Source organism: Plectropomus leopardus, chromosome 21 (genome assembly GCF_026936395.1).
Source record: "Plectropomus leopardus strain MGB_pleo_1.0 chromosome 21, ASM2693639v1, whole genome shotgun sequence".
In the NCBI taxonomy this organism is placed as follows: Eukaryota; Metazoa; Chordata; class Actinopteri; order Perciformes; family Serranidae; genus Plectropomus; species Plectropomus leopardus.
This window is the reverse complement of record NC_142196.1, coordinates 15,422,887-15,449,111: the sequence shown is the minus strand read 5'-3', so window position 1 is coordinate 15,449,111 and position 26,225 is coordinate 15,422,887. Positions and strand designations below refer to the sequence as shown.

Below are 26,225 nucleotides of genomic sequence, written 5' to 3'. Positions count from 1 at the left end.
CAATTACGGGTGTATTTCCCTTTAATCCCATGTAAGAGAGAGCCTCACTCTTTCAATAAAGGCTTACCTCTTGCACTTACAGTTTTTCTCTTGCTCTACACACACTTAAGTAGGGGAAGGAATATATAATTTGTGTGTAGGTGGGACGGTTTTACAAAACATCAGAGCAAGCCTAGACAAACATGAACAGTGTATTTAGCCTTCAAGGCCATTTCAAAACCGTACAGCAGCTGAATGAGTTGATAAAGGCAGCGACTGTTGGGGCAGGTAGGATGTTTGGCTGCTGCACAATGTGGACTCATTGTTTCTCGGGGTAGGGTCATATTACCCCCTTTGCAGGACAAAACCAAGCTTGTTTCAGAACAGATTAAAAAAATCTGGCTTTTGAAAATTTGCAATGGTATTATAAAAAGATATTTTAGTAGCTGCTCTGGTGTTACGTAGATTTCTATTTAGTGTAAATAGTTTTTAACCCTTAGATGGGCAAATAACTATTTTGGAAAATCAGTTAATTGCTGCTTTCTAATGTATCTAGGTTAAAATAATAACATTTCATGTTTTCTTATTTATAAGTGGCCTTTAGTTTTCAAATTGCAAATTGTATCTCCAAAGATTCATTGCTTATTTAGAATTGAACAACAACATTTTATAAACAACTAATTAACTTTCTTTCATGTTTTGCACACAAATTTTTAAAAAAGTGAACAACTGAACAATGGTTATTTACAGTTTGTTTTGAACACTCAAAACAAGTCTAAACTTTGAATAAACAATGACCTATTAACATGTATATACAAAACATTTAATTCCTTGTTTTTATGTGATCATCTTCACTGTGGTGCCCCTACAACATCAGTATCCTAACATAAAGAGTCATGGTTAGTGGAGTGGAGAATTTGTCTGGTGCAGTGAAGCAATTTGGTGTAGCAGCCTTTAAGTCTGATTAATTATCAGAGAGTAAAACAATAACAATAAAAAATAAGTAGAAATCAATATTTCACAATTTTACATTACTGATTATCTGTAGAGAATAGTCCTCAAATCGTAGGTTTATCTGCGAGTGATTATTGCTCATTTTATACCCTTATCTGGGCAATGTATTCTTCAGGATACAGATATTGAATATCTAATTATCAAAGCTCTAATGATACAAATCACATTTTCTATACAATAACATATAAAATCCATTAAAAACAAAAAAACAAAATTTCCCCTAAAATATAGTAATCATGAAAAAACAACAACACATACCGTTTGGCCATCAACTTTGTTCGTGTGAGAATACATTTTGTATTTTGATACAAATTATATCTATTTTTTAGAGTGTTGGCATGGAGTCTCATGACCTAAATAGTTGACCAGATCCCCCTTCAGTGTTTCTCATCCTGATTAATGCCCGACCCCCACAGCCTGTCAAATGAAACCATTTAAGGGTTAAAAAAAGTATATTTATTATTAATAGTCACCCCAAGGACGTGTTCCGGAAAATACACCTGCTAACAAATAGTTTCATAAAGTTACCTTAGGTAGTCATATTAAAACCGGACGTTGAATGATATTGACTTCAAAATAAAAGCGTAGTCAACGTGACAACAATTAAATAAGTCGCGATACACATGCTGCATTAAAAACAAATGTTGTTATTATGTTTTTATTTCTTTAATGTATTGCATGACTCACTTTTGCATTTTGATTTATTAACATTTTGATCATTGTCGCGTGCACTTCTAACGTAGTCTTATTTTATGTTTTTAACTGACCGGAAATCTTGTCTTATAATTTGTGCCAGCTTGACGTTGTTCTAGCATAGCGGTGCTACTGACAGCTGACACCTAACTGTCCTGACTTCACATGTAGTTTTCCAACATAATAATAAAAGTGAGAGACAAGAATATGAAATGATCAAACTGGACAATAAACAAAAGATGTTATAATGGATAAATATGTATTCATCGCTCCTTGTTCTCATCGGGCAAGGCTACGTTTCTTGTGTACCAGGAAGAGACAAAAACACCTCATCTTTATGGGGACAAACGCGTAAAAATAAGCAGTTTAGATAAACATAGTTTTCATTTAAAGAAATCATAAGGTGTAATGGTTGGTCAGCTTGATATTGAAGGAGGATCCAGCCGTTAACAACTTTGTTTTCTGCCCAGTGCTCGGCCTGTTCTCACGTCGCTACTAGTTTCGCAGCATCGCTTCAGTGTTGCAAACACCCACCCCTCCTGCACCATTTCCGTGTTTTATACGGAATCATTTCCACTGAGCCCGTGCCACGTCAATTAAATACGCAGGTTTTGCTGAAATATAACGCTAGACAATAAGACAGTATCATCGGGCAGCTTTTGATGAATGGAAAATAAACTGTGTGGCCAAACACTGCGACATTGTTGCAGGATAACCGGTTAATAAGTGAAAGGGTGCATGACGTGTCTAAATCAATGAGTCTAAGACAGGCAAAATGTGGAGCGAAAACAACAGAACTTACCAAGTGCCACCTCGCAGGCTTTGCGCAATTGTGAATGGTGAGCCTTTTTCACCTCCTTGTCGGCCAGGATCTTTTCCAAAGCTCGTGTAAGGAACATGTTTTTCGTCTTTTTGCCCTCAAACATGTCGCACCGGAATTTGGGGCGAGGTGTGCCTGGTCCCAAGGGGGGCTGCAGCCGCCTCGAATGGAGATGTATTCCTTTACAAATGTCAGCCGCAGAGCCCCTAACAGACAAACATAAATAAACACAGAAGGTGGGGTAAATCCCTCAGATTTCCATTAACGATCTGCCTCCTGCGCCATGTTGGAGAGAGGAAACGACGTCACGTACGTTTGAGAACGGCCGCAGTGAGGCAGCAGGGAGAGAGAGAGAGAGCAGGGATGTCAGGAGTGTAGTCTTACAGCTAAGCTTTCGTGTGTAAGCCCATATGGCCTTATAACAGTCACATGTATAAAAGAAAACTGGCACCCCCTGTATGCATATTATGAATTCAAACAAAGCATGCCAACTTCAAATTTTTGCACGATTTTATTGCTGAATAAATCATTGCACTTTCCATGTACATACTGAAAATATATGCACAATATTTAATTATACAGCAGTGATACTCAACATGCTTTTGCTTGGGGGCAACTTTTGAAAGGAGGTCAGAGACCAGTTGCAGCAGCCTCATACATGTTTCTAGGATTTTATGGTGTTCTATGATTAATTACATTTCTAGGATTTCAGGACATTTCCTGGATTTTGGGATGTTTCTTGGATTTCAGGACATTTCCAGGATTTTAAGACATTTGTAGGATTTTAGGGAATATGCAGGACTTTAGGATGTTTCGAGGATTTTAGGACATTAGGGCGAAACTGGGATGTCTGTTTGTGCATGGGATCCTTCACTGGCACTTATTTTTACAAACAAGCTCTATTTTGATGCTGTTTTATGCACTGTGGCACCTTATGTATAGTGAAAGAACAAAAGCAATTGTATGAACCATTTTCATTTTTATTATGAATTAGAAAATGGTTGGGGTCGGGCACCTGACACCCTATTTGGGGGATAGATTTGGCCCATGGACAGTCAGTTTAGTATCACTGTCATGCAGTATACCTATGATGGAAGTGTATGTTTATAAGCCCATAGGTGTAGATTTTGGACGCAGGGGGACATGTCCCCCTCAATATTTCAAACATGTTTAATGAAAACATGACAGTAGCAGAGGACTCTTATTTTGGAAACCATTAATGATGCAGAAGAGTGTTTGATGCTCAAAATTTTCTGGCAGAGGACTCGTATACCCCATAATGAAAACATAACAGCAGAGGACTTTTATTTTTGACAAAAGCAAAAACATTTACATCCAAAGAAGGCACAAATTGGTGGAAAGAAAAATCACCAGAATGCAGGAAATTAAGAGTTTGATGCTCAAATTTTTCTGCTGGAGGACTCGCAAACCTCCTGTTTTATATGTGCCCCCCACAAATCCAATGCTGCTGCCCATGGATGAAGGCATATTTTTCCCTCTTTAATATAATCAACCTTGAAATATAATCTTAAATCATTAATCACTAAGATTTAGCTGTCCGCTATGGTCATTATGTTGCAAATATCTCTTTACCTTCTTATTTAATCCTACCACCTACCTTATCTGTAACTGGGTATGAGCATGTTTAGTATTGCTGCACTGCCTTTTACAGCCTTGAGCAACATTTTGCAAAGTCCGACAGCAAGTACATTCCAAAAATCTGGCAATTTGACAACACAGATTTGGCAGTTGTGGGTGGCAGCATTCACTTTCAGTTTGGGATGTCTTGCGTGTCAGTTCCACCATTTCTGAATCCATAAATAAGAGCAGAGCTACAGAATCAGAGACTGGATATGAAGAGTGGAAAAGAGAAAGAGGAGGATGTTTGAAAGAGAGAGTTTGATTTGAAGTGTTTTGCTTAAAGCTATAAATTCTCTGATCTGTGAAAGCTAAGGGAGTTTATCATAATGACACATACATGCATAAAATAATGTTTATTATCAACATGTTTACAAAACATGTACAAAACACAAATATGGGCTACAGCTGTGACATTTTGCCATTGACATTTTTAAATAAATACAGATGTAAAGATGAGATGAATGTAAAAACGTGAACATTTTTTGTTATATAACAATATTTATTCAAGTCAGATTTATTAGAATCTCATATTAAGCACATATGTTGTCAAAAGTAAACATTTCTGACTGTCATTGATCCGTACCTGAGTAATGACACTATAAGCTGCTGAAGTGGCAGGTCATTCAATTTAAATTTTAGTCTGAACCAAGTAAAAATTGAACAAAAAACATTTAAATCTAAACCAAACCCAAGATTGTCAGGTGATAGAATATTATGTATACCAACAATGTTGCAGTAATAAAGGCATTAATACATTATCATTAAAGTACTGGCACTTGGTAGGAGTAGTTTCAAAATAAAAGGAATAAAAATAGAGATAGGGTCGTTAATAACAGTTCTTACGAAGACACATTTTTTGGAAGACGTTAAAATCTGAGCTTTTTCTTTCAAAAAAAGTGCTATTATATCTTAATAAGTGCTCATGTGACCACCATTCAGATTATATCATGGAGAAGTTTGATCATTTTTTAAGTTAAGAGCAATAAAGGATTCAAGCTTGGGACATTGTTTTTTTGCATGGGGCACACAATGATGCCCTCTTGCGCCGTATGTGGGATCTTATTGTGTGTAAACAGGCAGGTCACTCATAGGACACATGGTTATTGGCACACCATCAATTCAGAAAAGATAAATAAGGTGAACAACCCTAAATACAAGGCAGATTAAATTCATCCTTTGCTGGTCCTTCTCAGTTCTTCACCTGATAATATCTGGGAGGAATATGAAATCGCAGAGGAATATGAGGTGTTGAGATGAGTAACTGGAGCTCCGGGGACCTATAGTGCGCTCATATATATGGAAATCGGTCCCTGTCTGTTTCACACTTCTTAAGCAGACCTGATGCAATGGCCTTCACTGCCCTCATAGTCTCAGTGCAGGTCGGGTTGATCAGGGACTCTGGCAGGAGGAAGCCAAAGTATCCTGTATCCCGCAACTCAAAGGCGAACGCATATGGGATACCGTTTCTGTAGGCCCAGTCTATAGAGCTGCCTGAACTAACATCTGTGGAAAAGTTAAGCATAAGAAGAAGAGCTTTCGTTACATAACATGAAAAAATGCAACTATTTTGAATGTAAGACTTTTACTTGTGGGCTAGATGTGCTACTATTACTTAACTAAATGATTTGAATATTTAATCCAACACCCTTGACAACAAATTGATTCAATTTTAGGTGAAAGCATTTTAGTCTCATTGGTGTTACATCTCTGCATTTAGCCCCTCTCAAGGGGTACGTTCAGTACACTGAGTGCAAGACTAAATTGATTGTGTATTTATAGAAAACTGGCACCTCTCCCCACTTCATAACATGAATGAGGATCCATTTTCCTTGTCAGTAAATGAAAGAAACACAGATGAGGTTGGAAGGAGAGCACAGAGCAGCAAGTACGACGTGACAAATAATCCATTCTGTTTTGTTTCTAAACTTGGAAGATACAGTGAAGGCAAAGAGCAGTACTCACACAGGGTTGTGGAGGCAGGTCCGTATCTGTATCTCACTCCATAGGCAGAGTACAGGGCTGTAACTGCATTATGAGCTGCTGACTCCTGGACAGTGAAAACAGAAGGCCAGCTCATTAGTTATCCTATATAGCACTGCAAGGTATCCCGTGTTACATTGTATTCTGGAAGAAAACTTTGTTTTTTCTTCCATTAATCTGGTGAATAAAGAATGCAAAAATGCAGAAAATTCTTGATGAGTTGAAGTCATAGGGGCTCCACGTGTAACAACAGGAAAACTATATGAAAACATGTGTTTATAAACTCTCACACAACTGGTGTAATTTAATCTGAGTCTTATTCATGCAGCTCTATGCTCAATACAGACAGCCCTTTCTGACAAGGAACTGAATTAAAAATGAAACGTAGCTATGCTTTCTTCAAAGCCATTGAAGAAAATGGTAATTTTTGCCAATGGTAAAATTGAGGTAAAATTAGTTTTTGTCAGTGGAATCTGGCTTTGAAGAGAGTATAGATACGTTTCACCTTCTCCTCAGTTCTCCATAGGAAAGGACTGTCTGTTTAGGAAGTGCAGGGCATATGTCTAGATAAAGGAGACTTGGATTAAAAAAGACAAATAGATGTTTGGATAGTTTTCCTGTTGTTAAACGTGGACCCCTATGACTTCAATGCATCAAGAATTTCACAATCTTTTCTCGCCAAAGGCATGCAAGAAAAACAAGGTTTTCTTCATTAATTCAACAGAACACAGGGTGAGTAACTGATACACAAATGGTCATTTGGGGGTGAAGTATCCCTTTAAGTAACTATAACATATTATCATTAAATACACCACTAGAGGGTGGTGGATATAAATAGTATCGTCAGTAAAGACTTGTTGATTATTGGCTCATTATCAAGCAATGGATGTCTTACCACACAGTTGAAGTTGGGGATAGTGGCATACTTATAGGAATAGGGGTAAAGCAGCATTTGGGCATAGGCATGGATGGATATATAAGCCTTGATGCGTTTCTTGTGTTTGCGCAAAAACTTGGCAACGGCCTTGACTTCAGGCTCAGATTCTGGGAAGGGACCACAGTACGTGTCATCACAGGGATGAGATGAAGCACCCTCCTCTGGGAAAAAAAGAGGAGAAAAAGAATGCATTAAAGAACAGATTTAGACGCACAAATCAAAAAATTGGTGCATTCAGGCTTTCAAACTAAAGATAAAAGTCAGGCGCTGTGATCTAGGTTCCTTATACTCAGTGACCAACATTTTAGCACCTCCGGTTCTCTAGTCTCAAAGTCAATGGGGATTTTTGAATGGGTTTTTAGTTAGAAGCCTGAAATCATGTCTGTGATTAACATAAGTTTAAGACTTGCATGTTTTGATCTACAACAAAAACTATATAAGTAAATACCCCACTCACAAACTTTGAAGCTTTTATCTGTCTTATAAAAGACGGTTGCCAACAAGTGGCCAACATCATCACATTGAGCAGCGGTGACGACGCATACTTTTTAGCCTAGCAACAGCTTTTTACTTCTGGGGATTGCGTTTAGACTTCAAAAATCCTAAAAGTGGTGTTCATTTGTGGAAATAATCTTGTGTAAGTATCATAAATATTTGTTTCCCAGAGAGCTTATTTTCTGCAATAATCCAAAATCCAGTGGAAATATCCCATAGGCTTTTTGATGAGGGAACCAAGGCGACATTAGTTTCCAGGTTGGCTTACAGAATAATGTCATCCGTGGGGCACCCTATTGATGTTTGCATATGAAATCCTCTGAAAATTACTCATATCTATAAATGGCAGAGACAGTGTGGTGGTCAATATTGTAAAATATTAGCATGGATGTCAGTCAGGCTAAAAGTAATCACAGAGCTGGCAATGTGCTGTTAATGCAGTTTTCCACTAGACCATTACTTCAGTATAAAATGAGGTCTTGTCCATGAAATCATGTTAAATTTTCGTCTTTCATACATACAATTCTCCAGCACAGCATATGTGTGGCTTCATAAGCATTTCACTGACAGCGAGCTCCCTTTAGAAAAGCTTTTAAATTAAGTACCCAGATAGCCTATTTGTCAGCTAATATTCATTTGAGAAGAAAAAACTTGGTTCCTTAATTTCTCTTCATTTTTCATGTCACATGTCATCATCACGTCTGTCTGTGTGTCTGTCTGTTCTGCAAACATCTCTGCAATACTCTCAGAGCCCTCCTACAGTGATGATGATTCAGCAGAACCCCTCCACCCGCTTCCCACCAGACACTAAATGACATCAAACACAGATTGTAGTCACCACACAAATATTTTATCCACAGCTTACTCTGATTAATAGTCAGAAAAGACGACATCAGCAGCAGACTACAGAGTCCGCCTGCCAAGTTGCAGTTAGCATGTCTCCATGTGCTTTATATGTGAGAGAGATTCGGGTAGATTTTTCTCACGTTTCAGCTGAAGCTCAGTGTTATTGAACTTACCACACCATTTCACCTTCCAGTTTCTGTTAGCATCCACTCCTCTGCAGTGGAACTTGTGATTTTTAGATCGTGTTTTCCTCCAGAACCGATCCTACAGGAAAAACAAAGACGCTGTTATAGTGTATGTCCACCAACTGTCAGACTGATCAAACAAATGGAGTATTCTGCTATTCTCCAAAATAATCCGTCTGTCACTCATTCAGCTCTGGTTGGTCTATTTCTAACACATGTGTGCAGAAGTTGAGGGGTATTTTTCACTTAAGTGTAGACTACTTATACAGAGATAAGGGCTGCATAATAACAAAAAACATTGTTATCTCTCTGCTGTTTCATATTTTCAGCCTGACTCAAAATATTCAGTTTGCAGCCTTGAAAATATTCCAAATCTGTAAAAAGATGCGTTACTGGTGTTTATTCTGAATACATGCATCTAAATAAAATAAAGGTGTTTATCCTCGGGGCCCTGCAGGCTACAAAGTATCAGATTTATTAGAAAAATGTCCAAAGACAAGGAAACAAAAAAATAGCTTGTGTGAAATTATGTCTGTATTGTGTTTGTAGAAAGACCTACAGTACCGTGGTCCAGCTGAAATGATATCCATCTACATTGAAGACTGGCATGATGTAGAAGTTGAGCTGGTTCAGCAGTCGTCTCATCACAGAGTCATACTGGTATGAGTTGATGGCCTTGAATTACAATACAAAAACAGTGTAATTACAAAGCAAAGATGCAGATTGTGGTCTAATCATGCATTGCATGTAATTACTGTGCTATGCTTGTCAATATTTTGTTACTTTATGCGTGATTGCTGGCACAGTTTTTTCAAAATGCACAGCTACAGTAGGTTAACACTGAGACTGTAGATGAGGAGAGGAGATCTGGGCACTGGGCTAATGCCGCTTACACCTGCTTTTAAATAAGGCCGAGGTTAATATGCTTTAAGCCTTAAACAAAGATGGCACCCTGACCTCCTGTGGCCAACCTTAGTTACTGCATGACAGTTGGTTTACATTTTAGGGCACCTTTTTGAGCCAAGTGGAGCATCTTTGACTGTTTTTCCTGAGTCTGTTTCTGATTTCCTGCTTTTATGTGGCTCTTCCCTCCCTTATTTAGTCACTTCCTACTCCTACTTTGTCCTTCTTTTAAGAATTCCCTGAACTTGTAAGTCTGTGTAATGGCCTAAGGTGAATTTGTCACGCATTTTTCTTTAAACCCTCATATCAGAGGCCAGTGTATGCAAACAAAATGATTGCAAAGCACATTAATAAAAACATTGTTTTATAAATTATACAGTCCAAGAACCTCGGACAAGTTGAGGAAAGTGCATGTGGTACTTTGTAGTGGCACATGTTTTGAAGTTATTTTCTCCTGAACATGGTTCATGTGGTTACTAGAGTTGAATTATTTCTTAGGATTTGTTTGAAGGTTCTGTTTGTGACAATCAGAGCATTAATACACCAGAAAGCCACTAATTTTCTCTATAAAGATTTAGTGTAACGGCATCCTGAGCAGAGAATGAAGTTACACTTCCTCTGTGTGTTGTAATCTGAGCGTCTCTGTTCTTTGTTGTGGTAAACCAGTCCGGCTGCACACGCATGTTAGTATGTATGTGCACCCCAGTGGCTAGCTCATTGCTGCTGCTTTGCACTGCAACCATACAGTGATTACTGGTGATATCTGGACAGTGGTGTTGCAGAAACATAGCATCCAGCCTTTTGTTTTCTTATTCCTTCACTACGAAGGAATAACATGCCCTACTGTCCCTCTGATTGGCTAGTTGTCATTGCGTTCGTTGGTTGGATTATATTTTGGCAAGAGGAGTCAGACTGGTTAGCATTAGGGTAAGAAGGACAGTGTAAGCCAGGGATGTCCAAACTTTTTTGAGTGGGGGGCAGATGAGTAAGTTATTGTTTGTTTGCATGTTTGAAGTCTCATTCTAAAAGGCATTAGTTCTGCCTGCATAATTCCTTCTTGGTGAATGTCTACAAACTGTATGACAGTCCTGACATTGTGAGGTGAATGAAAAAAAATGCAGTGATCCTGCTTGATTAACCAGTATTGTGTCAACCATATAGTCCATTTTTGAAGGTTGCCTTTGTTTTGAGCTGTTTATGGAGACAGCAATGTTTGCTATTGGCCCCCAACTTAACCACCCTCATTTTGACAACCATGTCCAGACACATTGTGAACTCGCATAGAGCCCCTCTAAGTCTAAAAAAGTCAAAAACCTGTCAATTGAAGTCTATCATACAAGAATTCCTTATAGAAGCTTGTGACTCAGTGCTTGACATTGATTTTCATTGACTTTTTTCCTTAATTATCCTAACGCTCTGGCGCTGTGTTGCTAATCCCACTCATCTGGCATCTAAGTAGTATAAAACAAGCCAGGTTCTTGCAGTTAATGTCTGACTCTGGTCTGGTACCGTCCTCACTTCAGAGGGTAGAACTAAGACTTTAAGGGTGTGACGGAACTTGTGTGAACGTCTGGGTTATGTTGAACATATGAACAATAAAGGCTATTCTTCAGTATTTGCATAAGCAGGCATGACGAGTGAACAGATGTTCACGTTTTGTTGAGAACCTCAGAGACCAAACATCCCAGGCTGGTTGCTAAAGGCTATCATTTAGATATGAGACACTGCTGAGACATGCATCGGTGCAAACAACGCACAAAGTTCAAACAGTGTTTTAATGTTTGAATTTGAAGATTGTAAAAACATGACTACCTCTTTGACAAACCACTGGCAGAAAGCAGGTCCTATCCACTCTCTGGCATGGACGCCACAGTCGATCCAAACAGCTTTCTTCTGATGACGACTTCTCTTTCCTATCTGGCAGGAGAAAAGCACAAGAGTAGCACAAGTGTGCATGTGCATGAACCTGTCTCTTTGTATGTCATTTTTTGTATGTGTCTCATGCTTTCTGTCCTACCTGGAGCACATAAAGCAGTCTTCCCTCGTATGACTTCCCAATGGAGAACATATCAACCAAGTCAGAATGGGTTTTGTTCATCTCAAACATCCAGCTCTGGATCTAAAGGATAGAAAAAAAACGTAGAAGAGTGATGTCATTCAAGGGTTTGTTTACAAAGTTTTCTAGAGTAAATGGAGCAAAAAGACGTACTCCATGTGCCTATGGAGTGTGTGCATTTGTGTGGGGGGATGTCTCTCTGCAATGTGTCTGCACACACACAGAGATGCATGTATAAGTGTGTGTTTTATGAGAGGATCAAAGCTCAGAGCACTAAAGATTTGTGGAGGCTCTCAGGATCTGTATGTGGAATTCATGCTGCTTCATAGGGCCTGACAGATACGTGAACCGGGAGCCTGATCGACATGGGAAAATAAACACTCTACAGCTGTGAAGTGTCTGAAGTAGAGTGTGTGTCTCTGTGTGTGAGAGCACGAGGCTGTGGGAGAGAGACCTGTGGAATGGGGTAATTGGGAGTTGTGAGAGCACCTTAGAGAGGATGTTTGTTTACTCTGTGTGCATTAGATTAGAGAGTAGGGGAGTGTGAGAGATAGGCAGGCAGGCAGGCAGGCAGGCAGGCAGACGGAGGGCTTCACATCTACCTCTTCCAAAGAGTGGTAAACCTCGTAGTCATACTGAGACTCTGACCTCCGCTTGCGAGAGGAGCGATATCCAGTCTGCTTTTCAATTTCCTTCTGCAGATTGGAGATAAACACCCTGTGGATGGAAGAGAGGGAATGAGACAGACACCTGATAGACATGATAGCCAACCACCATAACACCTTAACAATAACACTGAAACATGTGAGAACAGTCACAGTGTTCCCCAGTGAATATGGTTTTAATACTAGTGTTTTCAGTATTACTGCTTTTGACCATAATCGGCATCACTTTCTAAAAAAGGTTATTTATATAAAGACTGCAAGTTGTCACTACATTGTTTATTACTGGTACATTTAAAAGTTCTTTGTATATCAATAATAATCCTTAAATAAAACTTTTGGAGAGTGAACCAATAATAAGTCAATAAGAGAGAGCCTGATCTCATACTTGGGCCAGAAGTGACTGCTAATGTAAGTGTAAATTCATAATTAAAAAGGGACTATTAATTTTTATGATTGCTCAATTAATAGCTGTATTGAATTGTAAATAATAGTGTTACAAAAGCTAATGTGCATATCATAAGATGCATATTTAGTTAAAGAGATGGATAAAAAGACAAAAAAGACACCTTGGTATGGAGGAGGGAAAAAAAAGGTAATTTGGGCGGAAAATAACCATTATTTCATTATGTGATTTACAACTTATTCTATAAAGTAAAAAAAAAATTAAAAGGATGTCTTTTTTGGTTGCCCCAGAAGTCCAAAAATTGACGATAATCTATTTATAATGATATATTTACCAAGGAAAAGCAGCAAATCTTCACATCTGAAAAGGTGGAAGCAGGAATATATCTCATTTTCTTTACTACTCAAAAAATGACTTGAACGATTACTTGATTATCAAAATAGTGGGTGCTTATTTTCTGATTCAGCATCTAATCAATTAATCAGCTAATCTGTTAGCTCTATATACTGTATATAACTACAACATCTAAGCCTGAAGATTAAGCCTGTTTCTGCTTACAACATAATCTCTAGGTTAATGTGAGAAAATAAAATGAGCTGAACTTCCATTTTGATCATTAATCACAGTGGGTCCCTGTTTGACTGTCGGGTCATGCATTGTAAGTGAATATAATATGTGTGCTTGGTGTTGAGAGCTGGTATGAAGTGGTGTATCAGGGGTCCTGACTGTATTGTTGACTCACTCCTAACACCCATTATGCAACTGCTTTCGCTCGTCCCTCTTCTTTGCTGAACATCCAAACCAGTTTTCTACATCAGCACTCTCCCTGTTTGATAGCACAAACAATACTGGTTATAACTCTGCTGTCTATCAGTAAATTAGATGTTTTAAATGAGCCAAAACCATAATTAGAACCATCATTATCGGTTTATGGACTGCTCTCACATTTGCTCAGCCCCTATGCCTCTTCGCTTCCCACTGCAACCTGAAACAGACAATGTGATCTGTTTTTGCAGCAACTATGTGGGCAGCCGGACTCTCCTAAAATACACTTCCTCATGAGGTCCTTATATATACATTTCTTTCCATAACTGCTTCACTTTAAACTAGATATACCACCACATGGTTGTATGCCTCTGTGCACCAGTTAAGGTGTATTTACAGTTTACATACATGTCTGTGAAATCATACCTCACACACATCCTTTCCCCTGGCAGCACAGAAGATCTATACAGTTGGCACAGTTTCAAGGCGGGCACCTGAGGTTTTTGACGAGGTCACAGGGACCTTGACCACCAAATCTAATCAGCTCATCGGTGAGTCCAAATTAATTTTTGTTACAAATTTGAAGAAAATCTCTCAAGGCTGTCGATATTGCGTTCAGAAGAATGTTCCTAACAGATGGACGGACAGACAACCTGAAAACATATTGCCTCCAACCTGAGCTATTCCCAACACTGAGGCATAAAAAGTGCCATCGTTTCGCTTAGAGTAGAATGAGATCTTTGACACCTCCCTCCCTTAAAACCCAATGACCTACCAAAGACCCCTGCAGTGTAAACCACTTTCTCAGTCAATCAACACTGAGTAGAAAAAAACCCTCATCCTCAGATCTGCACTTCTCCCCCTAGGACAGAGATGACAATGAAATTCTTTCTAGCTGCGGCTGCTTTGATAAAACTCCATCATTTCAACGTTAATTTTGATGAGCGATGGTGTGGGGAGATGAAAGGGCTGCTTTTTGGAGCAGATTCGGAGAGGGACTCTGATGTGTGTTTCTATGTGTCCCAGCTTTGAGGAAGCTCTTTTGCATGCACAGTATGACTGACTCTGCATGTGCAAATCATATATTCAGGCCAGTGAAAGCTGGGTAATTGCAGAGCCCTTTGGATAACAGATGTGACTCGGGGTGTAGACACTCTGCTAACAAGATGCCAAACGTGCGAGAGCATGTACCGTGTACTATGTCTTTGTATTTATTGCCGGTGGTCTCATCTGTCTTACCGATAATCAATATGTTCCTGCTTCAAGCGTACGCGTAAGCCTCGTGTGTCATTGCGTTTCACATGGACATCCACAGTGGCATTTTGACAGATTAGAGAAGCACTGTTGGGCTGCCAGAAGTCCACCTAAACGAACAGGACAAATACATTAGATCAGGGGTTATAAAGACACATACACACAGCACAATTTTATGATGAGGGGTAGGAGTCCTCTACCATGGTAATTTTAAAGGCCCAGTGTGTGGATATAAGGTTGGATTTATTTTAAAACATGGGGCGAAGGCGATGAGCAACAAAACAAGAAATTACCAAAAACCATTGCAAGAAATTAGTAAAAGGTACAAGAAAATTACCTGAAGATTTATGAAAAAAAGCAAATAAAAAAACAACCAAGGCTACATAATTTTAAATTTGTATTTATGATAATTATAAATATAGTTTATCCCCAGCTTTTCTTTCTTTTTTCCATAGATATTTTTCCTTAGCTTTTAAAAAAATATATCAAAATTTACTGACATTTACAGTGCCCAGTAGCTCACCTGGTAGAGGTGGTGCCCTGTGTACAAGAGGCTATGTCCTTGCCACAGCGGTCGTGGGTTCAACCCCACCCTTGGCTCTTTGCTGCATGTCATCCCCTCTCTCTCCCCCTTTCACACACAAATCCCCATAAAAATAATGTTTAAATTTACTAATTTCTGCAATTTGTGGAACATTTCATATCAAGCTGCTCATTGCCTTTTTTCCCATATTTTTTTCAAAGAAATCACACTAATTTGCTCAGGGTTTAAAGGTTTAATTACTTCTGAAAGGCATCTGAAAGCGCCACAATAAAAGTAATGTTGCTCAAGGTTTTAAAGGGTTAAAGAGCACATGTTTAAGAAAAAGAAATGACCCCAAGAGAGACCTCATTATCTTATCTACTGGGTGTTTAAAATAGCACCAAACATTTGGTGTTAATGACCAAATTGTTTTGTTAAGGCCTGGACAGTTTAACATTCCTCCAGTCTCTACCTGTAAGCGGTGGACTAAATCAGGGGAATGGTGATGACTCTACGGTGTTAATGAGGCAAAACACACTCTGACGTTAACAACCTGCGGTGAATGACTCTCCCTCTGCTCTCCTCTCCACCGTTTGACCTCGTATTAGCAACAAAAATCCTGTCTTTCAGCGTCTGTTATCAGGCCACCGTAGCTCGGTCTGTTAGCTTTAGCTAAAACAGCTAGCCAACCATATAAACACAGACATCATGTGGTAACTGATAAAATAACAGAGAGAGCTGACCTACAAATGAAACACACAGTAGTCACTGCGAGGAGAGTGCTGTACATTCAGTGTTTCTGCAGACATGTGTGAACGTCCTCAGCTGGCTTTCATTTCTACATGGGGGCACAGACATGCAGGCTGGCACACATGCTTGTTAATGTGTCAATTGGTTTAATGGTTTACAGAATGCATACCAGATTAATTTAACTTTGTTTAGAGCCAGAGGGATAGAAAATCCTCAACTGGAATGCTTGGTGCCCTGCAGTATAAACCGCTCTCTACTGCGGCACTTTTATGGCATTTCCAAATGGTTAAGTACCCCAAATGTTTCAGCTCTGCTGTTAGCCAAACAAATCCAAAACACAGACAACTAAAAAGCACTTCAATATCCCCGATCAGATAACACAACTCCTCACAAACCATTCTCTCAATTTAAAATTTTATAGCCTTTATTTATGAGCCCTAAAGATGCATTCTTTGTCTGCTTTATAAATTGCTCAGCATTTTTCGTGTGATTTTTCTTTGTGTGTGTGTGTGTGTGTGTGTCTGTGTACACAGAGTAGCAATTAATTGCATTTGTGTTGTTTTGGTTGATGTAACAATGGCATGGGCAGGACAAGAAAGGAAAAGTTATAGTTCAATAAAAAAGAGCTGACTTTCCTCAAGGCAGACGCGGTGAAGCTGCAGTCAAGTAAAAGAAAACAAGTCGCCAAAGTAAAACACAGTTTGTCAGTGGACATAACCAACATGGGTGGATTATGTGACAGTGGGTCCCGGGGCACAGACATGCAAAAGCCCCCAACATCCCTCCTACAGCAGAGCAGGACACTGACTTTGCACTGGCATTGCCTTTTGTTGTTGTGGTTGTTTTTCATCTATTTTAGTCATTTTGTGTCTCTTCATAGTTTCTTTGCATATTTTTGTTGTTTCTTTGGTTTCACTAAAAGATCATTTTGCGTATTTTTGACATATTTGTGTATTTTTTGGTCTATCTGTGTCTTTTAATAGTCATTTTGAGGCCCCTATAGGCCCTTCAGTTTATACAAATGTAATTATCAAAATACCAGCTGTTTGACGCTCTTCACAGCCTGATATTGGATGCTTCAATATAAAAAGAAATAGAAAACTTTTTGGGAAATATATTCTTTTGCACTTTCTTGCAAAGAAGTGGATGAGAAAATCAATATCACTCTCATATGTGTAGAGTGAATATAAAGCTACAGCCAGCAGCTGTTTGCTTGGCTTAGTATAAAGACTGGAAGCAGGGGGGGAACAGTTGGCCCAGCTCTGTCCAAAGGTAACAAAATCCACCCACCAGCACCTCTAAAGCTCACTATTAACACTTTATATCTTGTTTGTTTCATCTGTTAAAAGGAAAACAATTTATAGGAGGTTTCTGTGCCGGATTATTGCTCAGTGCTGTGACTTCCTTTAGTTTGGTTGTAAACACAAGGTTGCCAGGCGGAGACCCCAGGAAGTTAGTTCCCCTTGTTGTCAGTCCTCAAGCAAACCGGCTGCTGGCTTCAGCTTCATATTTACTGTATTCATCTAACTCCTGGCCCAAGAGCAAATACTTGTATTTCCCAAAAAGTCAAACAACAGTCTGCTTCCCCCCCAACAGAAGGACACGCTGACTGTAATGATGATGTCATGTTATAGACAAATGCTGAAACGGCTCCACGGAGTAAATAATGAAATAATTCTTAGGAAGCAATGACAGAAGCCACAGTGATTGATGATACATCTGTTTAACAGATTTAATCCCTGGAAAGCCTCAAACAAAACTTCTATGATCCATGCAGGAAACAGACAGTCATTCATTCTATGTTAATGCTCCCCTCAAACAGGATGGGACCACTGGAGATTTTTACTTATTTCAGTTAGGGGATACCAAACATGAAACCTAATTCCAGCTTTTCTATGTTTAGATTTCATTGTAGGGTTATAATCCGCCACTTAACCTCCATGGGAGATTTCCTAAAAGGAGAAAGTTTTAGAAATTTAACAGCTAAATTGACCATTTTAAAGCATTTTGAAACAAAAATCCTAGATCCATGGTCCCCAAAGTTTTAATGACTGAGTGCCATTTTCAGGATCCAGTATATGACTGAAGGCTGTGTTCAAAAAATGCACTCTATGACATTTTTGTGATCTTTTTAATGACATATTTATGATATACTAGTGTTAAACAAAAACTCTAACAGTTGATGGTGATGTAGTCTGCATAACACCACATTTTAGTTTTCCACTTTTTATTTACATGTAATGACAAAGAGACAGGACAGTGTTTTTGACATTGATTGTACTTATGGACAGCAGTCGAGTGACTTCTGCTGGGGTATAGCAATGCCTCTTGCATAAACAACATGCAAAACTACAGTACAGTGATATTCAAACTAGTAGAAATAATAATGGCAAATTGTTAGGTTTATTTATGATTATGACTACATCCCCATAATGTTTTTGGACGGTGCTTGTGCTTGTGCTTGTTGCTTGTCATAGCATAGCTTTTTTTTTTTTTTAAATAGTCTCTATCAATATTTTTAATGGAGGGCATTTTGAACATATTTTAATATTTGGGAGATGTGTGCAGTAAATATAATAATTACTGCCTAATTTCTTTGTCTTTGGGTTTTGAGGTGTTTATCAGAAAAAAAACAAGCTATCTGTTACGTCATTTCCCACTATTTTATAGACAAAATGATCCACTGATAAAATACAATTGACTTTTATTAATGGGCAATATCTTATGACCCATTTTTGGGTGCAGTCATAGACATGTTCTCCGGGAGCTGAAGTGGTAATTATTAACTTTTTGTGAAAATCCAGCATGTAGAAATACCTTATCTTGACAATGCATAGCTTTGGTGAAGGTATTATTTGCTCTACTGGGTGCATTCAGGAGCTGTTGTGTTTCTTCTTTTATCTGCCCAGAGGTCATCAGTCAGTCAAGAGTGCCTCCTGGATGGTGAGGTTTACTTTAAATTTGTATTACCTATTATTGCAGACAGATTCTGTAGATCAGACTCTGTTCAATCATGGGAGCTTTCACAGCTTGTTCTATATAGGTTGTATGAATTTAGCTGAAACTGGTGTTGTTGCTGCCTCTGGAAATGCAGAGACACTGATTCCTGTGTACCAGAGGGTTTTTCTTGGGAATGTCCACCACCAGGTGTTTGGAAAAAGCAAAATCTTGTCAATCAGCCTTTAGCCAAACAAACAGTTTGAGTAATTACTCAAAAAAATGTGTTATTTTGTTGATGATGGATCTGATTCTTGATTCTCTTGCATTTTGTAGTGTTTATTATTTGACCTTAATGCCCAGCCTGAGGCTGAAACGTTTGAACCTGGCACTGGAGGCATGGCAGTGTGGCTAAGCTACTGAAAACACAAGTCCACAGCTGTCCAAACAGTAGCTGCCACTGCCTCGGCTGGCCTTGGAGCCCAGTGTCCGCTGCCCTTACATATATAAAACCCCGGCCAGGTCCTGACCAGCGGCCTGGCTCTCTTTGAGTATCCCTCGCCGCAAATCATAAGCGTTTACTGAAACCTCTTTTTGTCCTCTTCTGTTCGTTCCCTGCTCAGAGCTGTATTGGTTCTGGACCAAACAAAAGCTTGATCTGAACCAACAGATGCCTTTCATAATTGTTGGTGCGGCATTCGGCTGCACAAGTACAAACCAAGAGGACCAAACCAAACTGGAGAAACGGACCACACTGCCACAGGGCTGTAGGCACATCGAAATCTCTGCAACTAGACCAAATAAAGTCCCTGAAGTGTTTTAATTGTAATCTACATTTTTGATTTACTAAATTAGCTGTTTAATTATGTTGTCTGTATGTTTCATTAGCATGGAACAGTAATTTCAAAGAAATAGTTCGACATACAAACTCACAAAACAAAAATACAAAAACTCAGAGCTTTTCCTCTATTTTCCCTATAATTAATACCAGATCACATAGTTATTCCCAGGAAACTCTCTAGGAAATTATTAGGAAACAGGTCCATAAAATGAAGTGTGTCCTGGTAATAAAAGATAAAACGGACTGTGAGATGCAGTTGCAAGCTCTGAAAAGCTTGTAAGAGGGCAACGTATTGAGAGTATTGTACGCACATCACAGAGGTGCAAGGCTATCAAAACAGAGCGTACATGAAGGAAAAAGGTAACAACGGCTCACAAAAGTGAAATCAAGATGTATTGATCATAATTTGGTCTTTCTCTGGATATTTTCAATCCTTCAAATAGGACTGAAACATCTCAACTAAATGGAGGCTGCTTGTTTTGAGACAAAGAGAAAAGAGACGGGAACAGAGGGTGTAAATTGGATTATTGAAAATAATAACAATTTACTCAGAACGCTGCTTTGTCACCGCTTTGAACCGCTGGAAACCTGCAATATTTTCTAACAAGCTTACCCAAACCAGCCATCAATGAATCGAGTGATTTATCGATTCAAACTAAGTAGCCTATGACATAAGGCTGCCCTGTCTTAAAACTTTCATCCAATCAGAGGTTTTTTTTGGTTGTTTTTTTTAATCATTTAGTTACTGGTTAATAATGAAAAGATCACTGGCATCATACTAATATTCACAGGCATGCTTTGGTCTTTTTCACCATTTGTATGTAGAGGGATAATAATTCCAGAAACATTGATCTTTAGTAAAATCAACTGTGCACTCAGTTATTCAAAAGAATTCTTTGACTATTTGCTGAACTTGAATGCCTATAATTGCATCATGCTTTTTATGCTTTACAAACAATCTTTGCTGTGTATTTGCAAACTAAAACAACGTGCAAAGGAAGGTCAACCATGCTCCTGAGGCTGATGGGTAATTACTCCCAAATGAGTTTGGGGGAAAGAGGCGAGGCTTTCGTGTCCTCCAGGGTTTCCCCCCTAATCTCAGTATCTTTGAAACACATGTTCATATAGTTTGTAACTGAAAGGGATCCAAACATTCAGGCGTCATTATGACGAAATCTTTTGTAGTTTCTCCACATTCTGCTCTCAGGGTTTCTCACTGAAACGAATACAGAGCATCCTATCACCAGTATCTCGGTCTCTCAGACAGGGAATATGTCCTGACGGTGATGGATGACCACACTCGGCTGCTTGTTGTCTCTCAGTTTTGCCTATCGATGTCCCCAGCTCTCTGTCACATCATCCCCCTTTACCACCAGCGTCACGCCTCACTCCGTCTGTGACTGCTGCTCAAGTGTCATAAAAAAGACCACTGGGGGATTATAGTCTGGTGTGAGCAGAATAATAACAGATATGACATTTTATTGTAACATTTCAAAAAGACACACACACACACACACACACACACACACACACACTACAATAAAAAGTCAAAACAAATTAGATTTACAAGTGAAGTTATTTAAAATTGGTGTCTTATGCAGATCAAACACTCGTAAATGTAAGTCGGAATAGTGAGCGTGTGTGTGTGTGTGTGTGTGTGTGTGTGTGTGCATGTATGTGTGTGAGGGGAATAAAAGAAGAAATATGTGCCAACCTTTACATGTCCCAGAATTGTCTTGAGCACTTGGACCTCCTCATCATTACTTGGGGTTATCCTGAAGACTTGATCACTGCAAAAACAACAAAGGTCTTCTTAGTGTCGGGTTCAAAGAACCTCAAAGAGGTTTTGACGGCATATAAAATTCACTGTACCAGGGCTTGGATCCATTTTCACTAAGTGCCCATCATTTCAAAAACATCTGGGCAATGGAGTCACAGGTAATGCTACCTGCCTTTGTGCTGACTGAAGGTGACACTTCTAATAACAGATGTGTGATGGTGAAATGTGTGGTTCCCCCTTTAGAGTGCTATAGATGACAGGGTCAAACCCCAGTCAAACAATTTGTGTGAGACATCATTAAAGGATCGTATTTCATTGTTTTCAGCTCTGCAGGTAGCACCTGGAACTTTTCTTTGGTGGATACAGTAGCAGCAGCTGTTTCGCATTTTAATACTGTAAATACATCAATCATACACTGATATGTGCTGTAGATTGATGTGAAAAACACCTGAACATATGAATAAGTATCATTAATTACTCTGTTTAACATTACAAAAGGCACAAACATTGGAATGACTGCTAAAATCTGATAGCTTTTTTGTAAGGAGAGGGAAACTTTAGCTCTAAATGACAATTTGTATGTCAATGACTTACCCTTTAATATGTTGAATTTGAAGACTTTGGTTTTCTCACATGCCTTCGGTGAGCAAAAAATTAAAAAATATAGGAAATTCTTGATGATTTGAAGTAAATAGGTAATGCATTTATCTACAGCAAAGTTATATCAAAACAGCCATTCACAAACTCTCACACAAATCGTGCAGTATAATCCAAGTGTCATTTTATCCAGAAGTATGCTCGGTACTTCCCAAACAGACAGCCCTTTCCAAGGGAGAACTGAACTGAAAGTATAACTTATCTATGTTCTTTGCAAAGCCAGGTACCATTGACAAAAACAGCAATTTTACCTCCCTGGACACAGGAGCTGCTGGTCTACTGCTGCCTCGATCAATATGCTTGTTTGTGTTACTGTGTGAGTTTCCTGAATTCAAACTAACTCTTTTAAACAGTAAAGTTACACAATAACACAAAGGCTTACAATAAAGCTATTGTGTGGTTAAAAATCTGTTTATCAGATCAAAAAGCAATAGCGCTCTTGGTAATTTTAATTGAGAATCAATGAGAATTTCATTTTAATCAACTGCAAAAAAGTTAAATAAATTGTAGATTACATTAGTGAAATGAGTTAAAACTCATCACAGAATAATATAATTCGTCACATCTTGGCAGATAGCTGACATAAACACGTAAGACAAAAGAGAAGTGTGAGAGCTTTTCTAACTAAATCTTTAATCCACATCTTTTATAATAAAACAAAGATACACTTTATCCTCATCGCGAATCACGTTGCTTTCACTCAGAGCTCCTGGAGCTGACTTCAAAGCTAACACACGACCACTAATTCATTAATTACACACTCTCTGTGTCTGCCCAGTTACCGGTCTGTCTGTCAGATAGCATGTTTGTCCACTTTCATGTCTCGTGTTTTTTTAAACCTCTCTCTGTCTTCCTCTCTCATGTTTCACTTCTTTCACAGAGCTTTTTACAACGTGTCACGCAGGAAGTTGGGCCCCCTAAACAAAGGTGGCAGTTGGCCACTCTGAGGTTTTGATGAACAAAAGGGGTCCGAGTGTCCCACATGAGTGGTCACCCCATTTCAGTGACCACAACACATTTCCCCAAAAACAGCATGTTTCCATGGCAACAGACGTGATGGAAGATGAACTTCAAAGCGAACGGGACAGCAGCTTTCGGAGGTAAGGAAGTTGTTTGGATGTGACAGAAATGGGAGAAACTGAATCTAGACAGATTTCAAACTTCAGAAACAAGCTTATAGTGAAACATTTTCTGTGTCTGAAACATCAGAGAAATTTGTGTTTCCACATCTTCAATCAGCTCTCGCTGGTGTAGGTTAGTAGGACTTGTGATTTTTGTTTTCACAATTGCATACAGCACCATGCACACACACAGAGTCTCTGAGAAACTGAAGTGGCACCCCGAGCTCTACTGTAGTCCAAATTGAACCATTCGTTCATCTTGTTGTGATTCTCAGAGACGACATGCTTTTTTCGTTACAGTGGCGGCCTGGCAAAGGCCTTTTGCTTTGAATCTACCAGCTGTAGGGCTCTCTGAACTAAAGCTGTCCTTAAGTTGACAGTGTGTTGATTCCCGCAGCAGTACTCTCTCTGGGATGGAAGCAATTTGTTTTAAACTGAGGAGTTGACTCTCAGCAGGGTTTTGATAGTGTAATATACTACTATCGTAATCTCTCCATGTTAAAAAAGTACATTAAAGAAGCTCAATTAACCCTTTGGAACCTTAGCAAATTAGCTTAATTTCCTTTAAAAAGATGGGAGGAAGACAATGATAAACTTAACAATAAATTAATCATAAATTAATAATAAATTCCTAAAACGTTAAAAGGAAATTACCTGGGAAAAAAAATTCTGTAACATATTTTGAATATATAATTCTAATAATCATAAATATAGTTTCTTGGCATTTTTCCCTCTTTTTAATTTATTTTTTAACATTATTTTCTGTTTTCTCTGCAGGAGCCTCTCATTCCTGCAGGATGAGAGGCTCTGATGAGCCCCGCAAATGAATGGGGGTCTTTACTCACCCTGCGTAGCGGTCTCTTTTTTTAAAAAAAAACAAACAAAACAAAACATTAATTTTCCGTTTGTTTTCTAGTCACCTTTTATCAGTTTCTTGCAATTTGCTAATTGCATTTTCCCATGTTTGAAGGGGAATAAACCTTTATGCTCAGGTTTAAAAGGTTTAAATACTTATGAAAGTATGTGATGCATATGGGGACTTTTGTGTCTAACCAGAGGAGGTAACAATTTTTGGAGTGTATCCAAAATATATGCAGTTTAAGACAGACAAGGAGGGAGTTTCCAGCAGAGGTGGTCTCCCTCTGCTTCTCTTACACTGCATCAAAAGCTCATTTGAAAAATAGACCATAAATCCTTACATGCACCACTCACACTGTCCACATGTTTACCCAAATTACTATGTGTGTCCAGCTCCAAGTGGTCCCACCGGAGAGCATCTACTAGGCTACTTTTAGGATCTAGGTGAAGAATAGTGTGACCCACATTCATGCTCATATTCATGCAGACAGATTAGTGTGCCAGGACTTTTGACAAAAATGACTGTTATGACAAATTTGCTCTCTTGTGATTATAGAATGGCTACAAGAAAAGGGCTGGGAGTTTCTGCCATCTTACAGCTATAATTTCTGAAATGAATACTTTGAACAGTTTGACAGGCCACTGTTACTGCAAGCATCCCCAGTATCCGCTGTGCCTATCATGAGCAATCTCTGCAGCACAGCAGATACTCTTATCCAAATGCCATTAGACAAGATCAGCCCAGAGTAAACATTATATTATGTCTCAAACAAGGAAGATGTCCCAAAATGATGAAGATTGTTTGTCTCTCTACTATCAGCATCAGATAAAGCCCGTCTCTTGGTGTGTAGTCTCTGCAGAAAACTTCAGATAGCGGCAGAGTGCTTTTCCTGCAGGATGAGAGGCTCTGATGAGCCCCGCAAATGAATGGGGGTCTTTACTCACCCTGCGTAGCGGTTGTTGTACAGATAGGCACCGACGGGACATAGCACGTTGCTGCAGATTATCACACACGCCAGTAAAACGGAGGCGCGAAATGCGCTCCTATGGTTCAGTGCCATCCTTGGCCAGCAGATCAAAGACGGAAGATACCGACTGGGCTACTTTGCGGGATGCACGCCAACTTATCAGAAAAGAAATATGATTGAAACTCGGAGGACTCGGTCCAGACGCACCATCAGGAAAAGTCACTGTTTTGACGCGATGCACGCTCCGGCAGTGATCCCTCTGACACAGAAGGTGCAAAAGGTGCGAAAGTCGGTCATCTGGCACAGGGGGAAGCATTTACCACCTCTTTGAAGCTGTGGAAGGAATTGCAGGGTAGCAGCTCTTTTTAAAATGAGGAGGACCTGAGTCACGTGGCCCGGTGTCGGCGAAGTTGGTAACTGGATCCCTGATCACTGGTGCGCACTGTGTGCTCGAGGGATCATCTATAGTGAACACATGGACGCCGTTTACCAAATGTGATTTTTAAAACGGAAGATTATGTGTCTCTTAACTTTTATGTGATGCAGACGGCTTTGTGTTGATACACGAACTGTATCAAGTAACTCATCTTTATAATTTCAGAACAACAGGCTCATTCTTGTGGTGCGCTAAGCTCAGGTTCTTTGAAGAAGACACTCAGTTCTCACTGTCCTGATAAAACTTTAAAAAAGACCATTTCCATACAGATGATCAGAGGTGGACCCCCTCAATATGTAGAACCTGTGCATTTTCCCTTCCTCAATAAAAAAACATGAAATTAGTATTAGTCTTTTATTTTGAAAAACAAACAAACAAACAAACAAATAACAAACTTAAAATATGCCATAAACTGGTGGATGCAGAAAAGGCACAAGGGGGTGCATAAAAAGTCTCCAAAAAACAGGGATTTAAGTGTTTCATGCTCCTGGCAGAGAACCTGCAAATCCATTATTTCATAGTCCCACTGAAAATTATACTTTAAGTAAAGGCACAAAAGTCTCATTAAAATATACTGAAAGTACCAAAGGTAAAAGTACTCATCATACAGAATCTGGCCCATATCAGCATTACGAACATCATATTATTGGATTTGCCTATTGGGCATTAAAGGTCTAGTGTATAAAGCTAAGTGGCATCAAGGTTTGCAGTCTGAAAC

General features: G+C 39.1%; 2 protein-coding genes across 3 annotated transcripts in view; both read right to left on the bottom strand.

Moving 5' to 3' along the window:
- arfgef1 (ARF guanine nucleotide exchange factor 1) overlaps window positions 1–2,820 on the bottom strand; it is a 65,981-nt gene extending 63,161 nt beyond the window's left edge. For both annotated transcript variants that reach the window (XM_042510128.2, XM_042510129.2), the window contains exon 1: window positions 2,489–2,820. In XM_042510128.2, the coding sequence (XP_042366062.2) occupies window positions 2,489–2,612 (124 nt within the window). In that variant the 5' untranslated portion in view covers window positions 2,613–2,820. The remainder of the gene's footprint in view (window positions 1–2,488) is intronic.
- Window positions 2,821–4,287: 1,467 nt separating this feature from the next.
- cpa6 (carboxypeptidase A6) lies at window positions 4,288–25,676 on the bottom strand. The gene is made up of 11 exons (XM_042510774.2): window positions 25,049–25,676; window positions 21,402–21,477; window positions 14,622–14,746; window positions 12,152–12,266; window positions 11,511–11,612; window positions 11,306–11,410; window positions 9,155–9,265; window positions 8,579–8,669; window positions 7,023–7,225; window positions 6,110–6,194; window positions 4,288–5,650 (listed from the first exon to the last, which is right to left on the bottom strand). The coding sequence occupies exons 1-11, from the start codon at window positions 25,162–25,164 to the stop codon at window positions 5,436–5,438; spliced, it is 1,344 nt and encodes a 447-aa protein (XP_042366708.2). The 5' UTR covers window positions 25,165–25,676; the 3' UTR covers window positions 4,288–5,435.
- Between the last annotated feature and the right edge of the window lie 549 nt (window positions 25,677–26,225).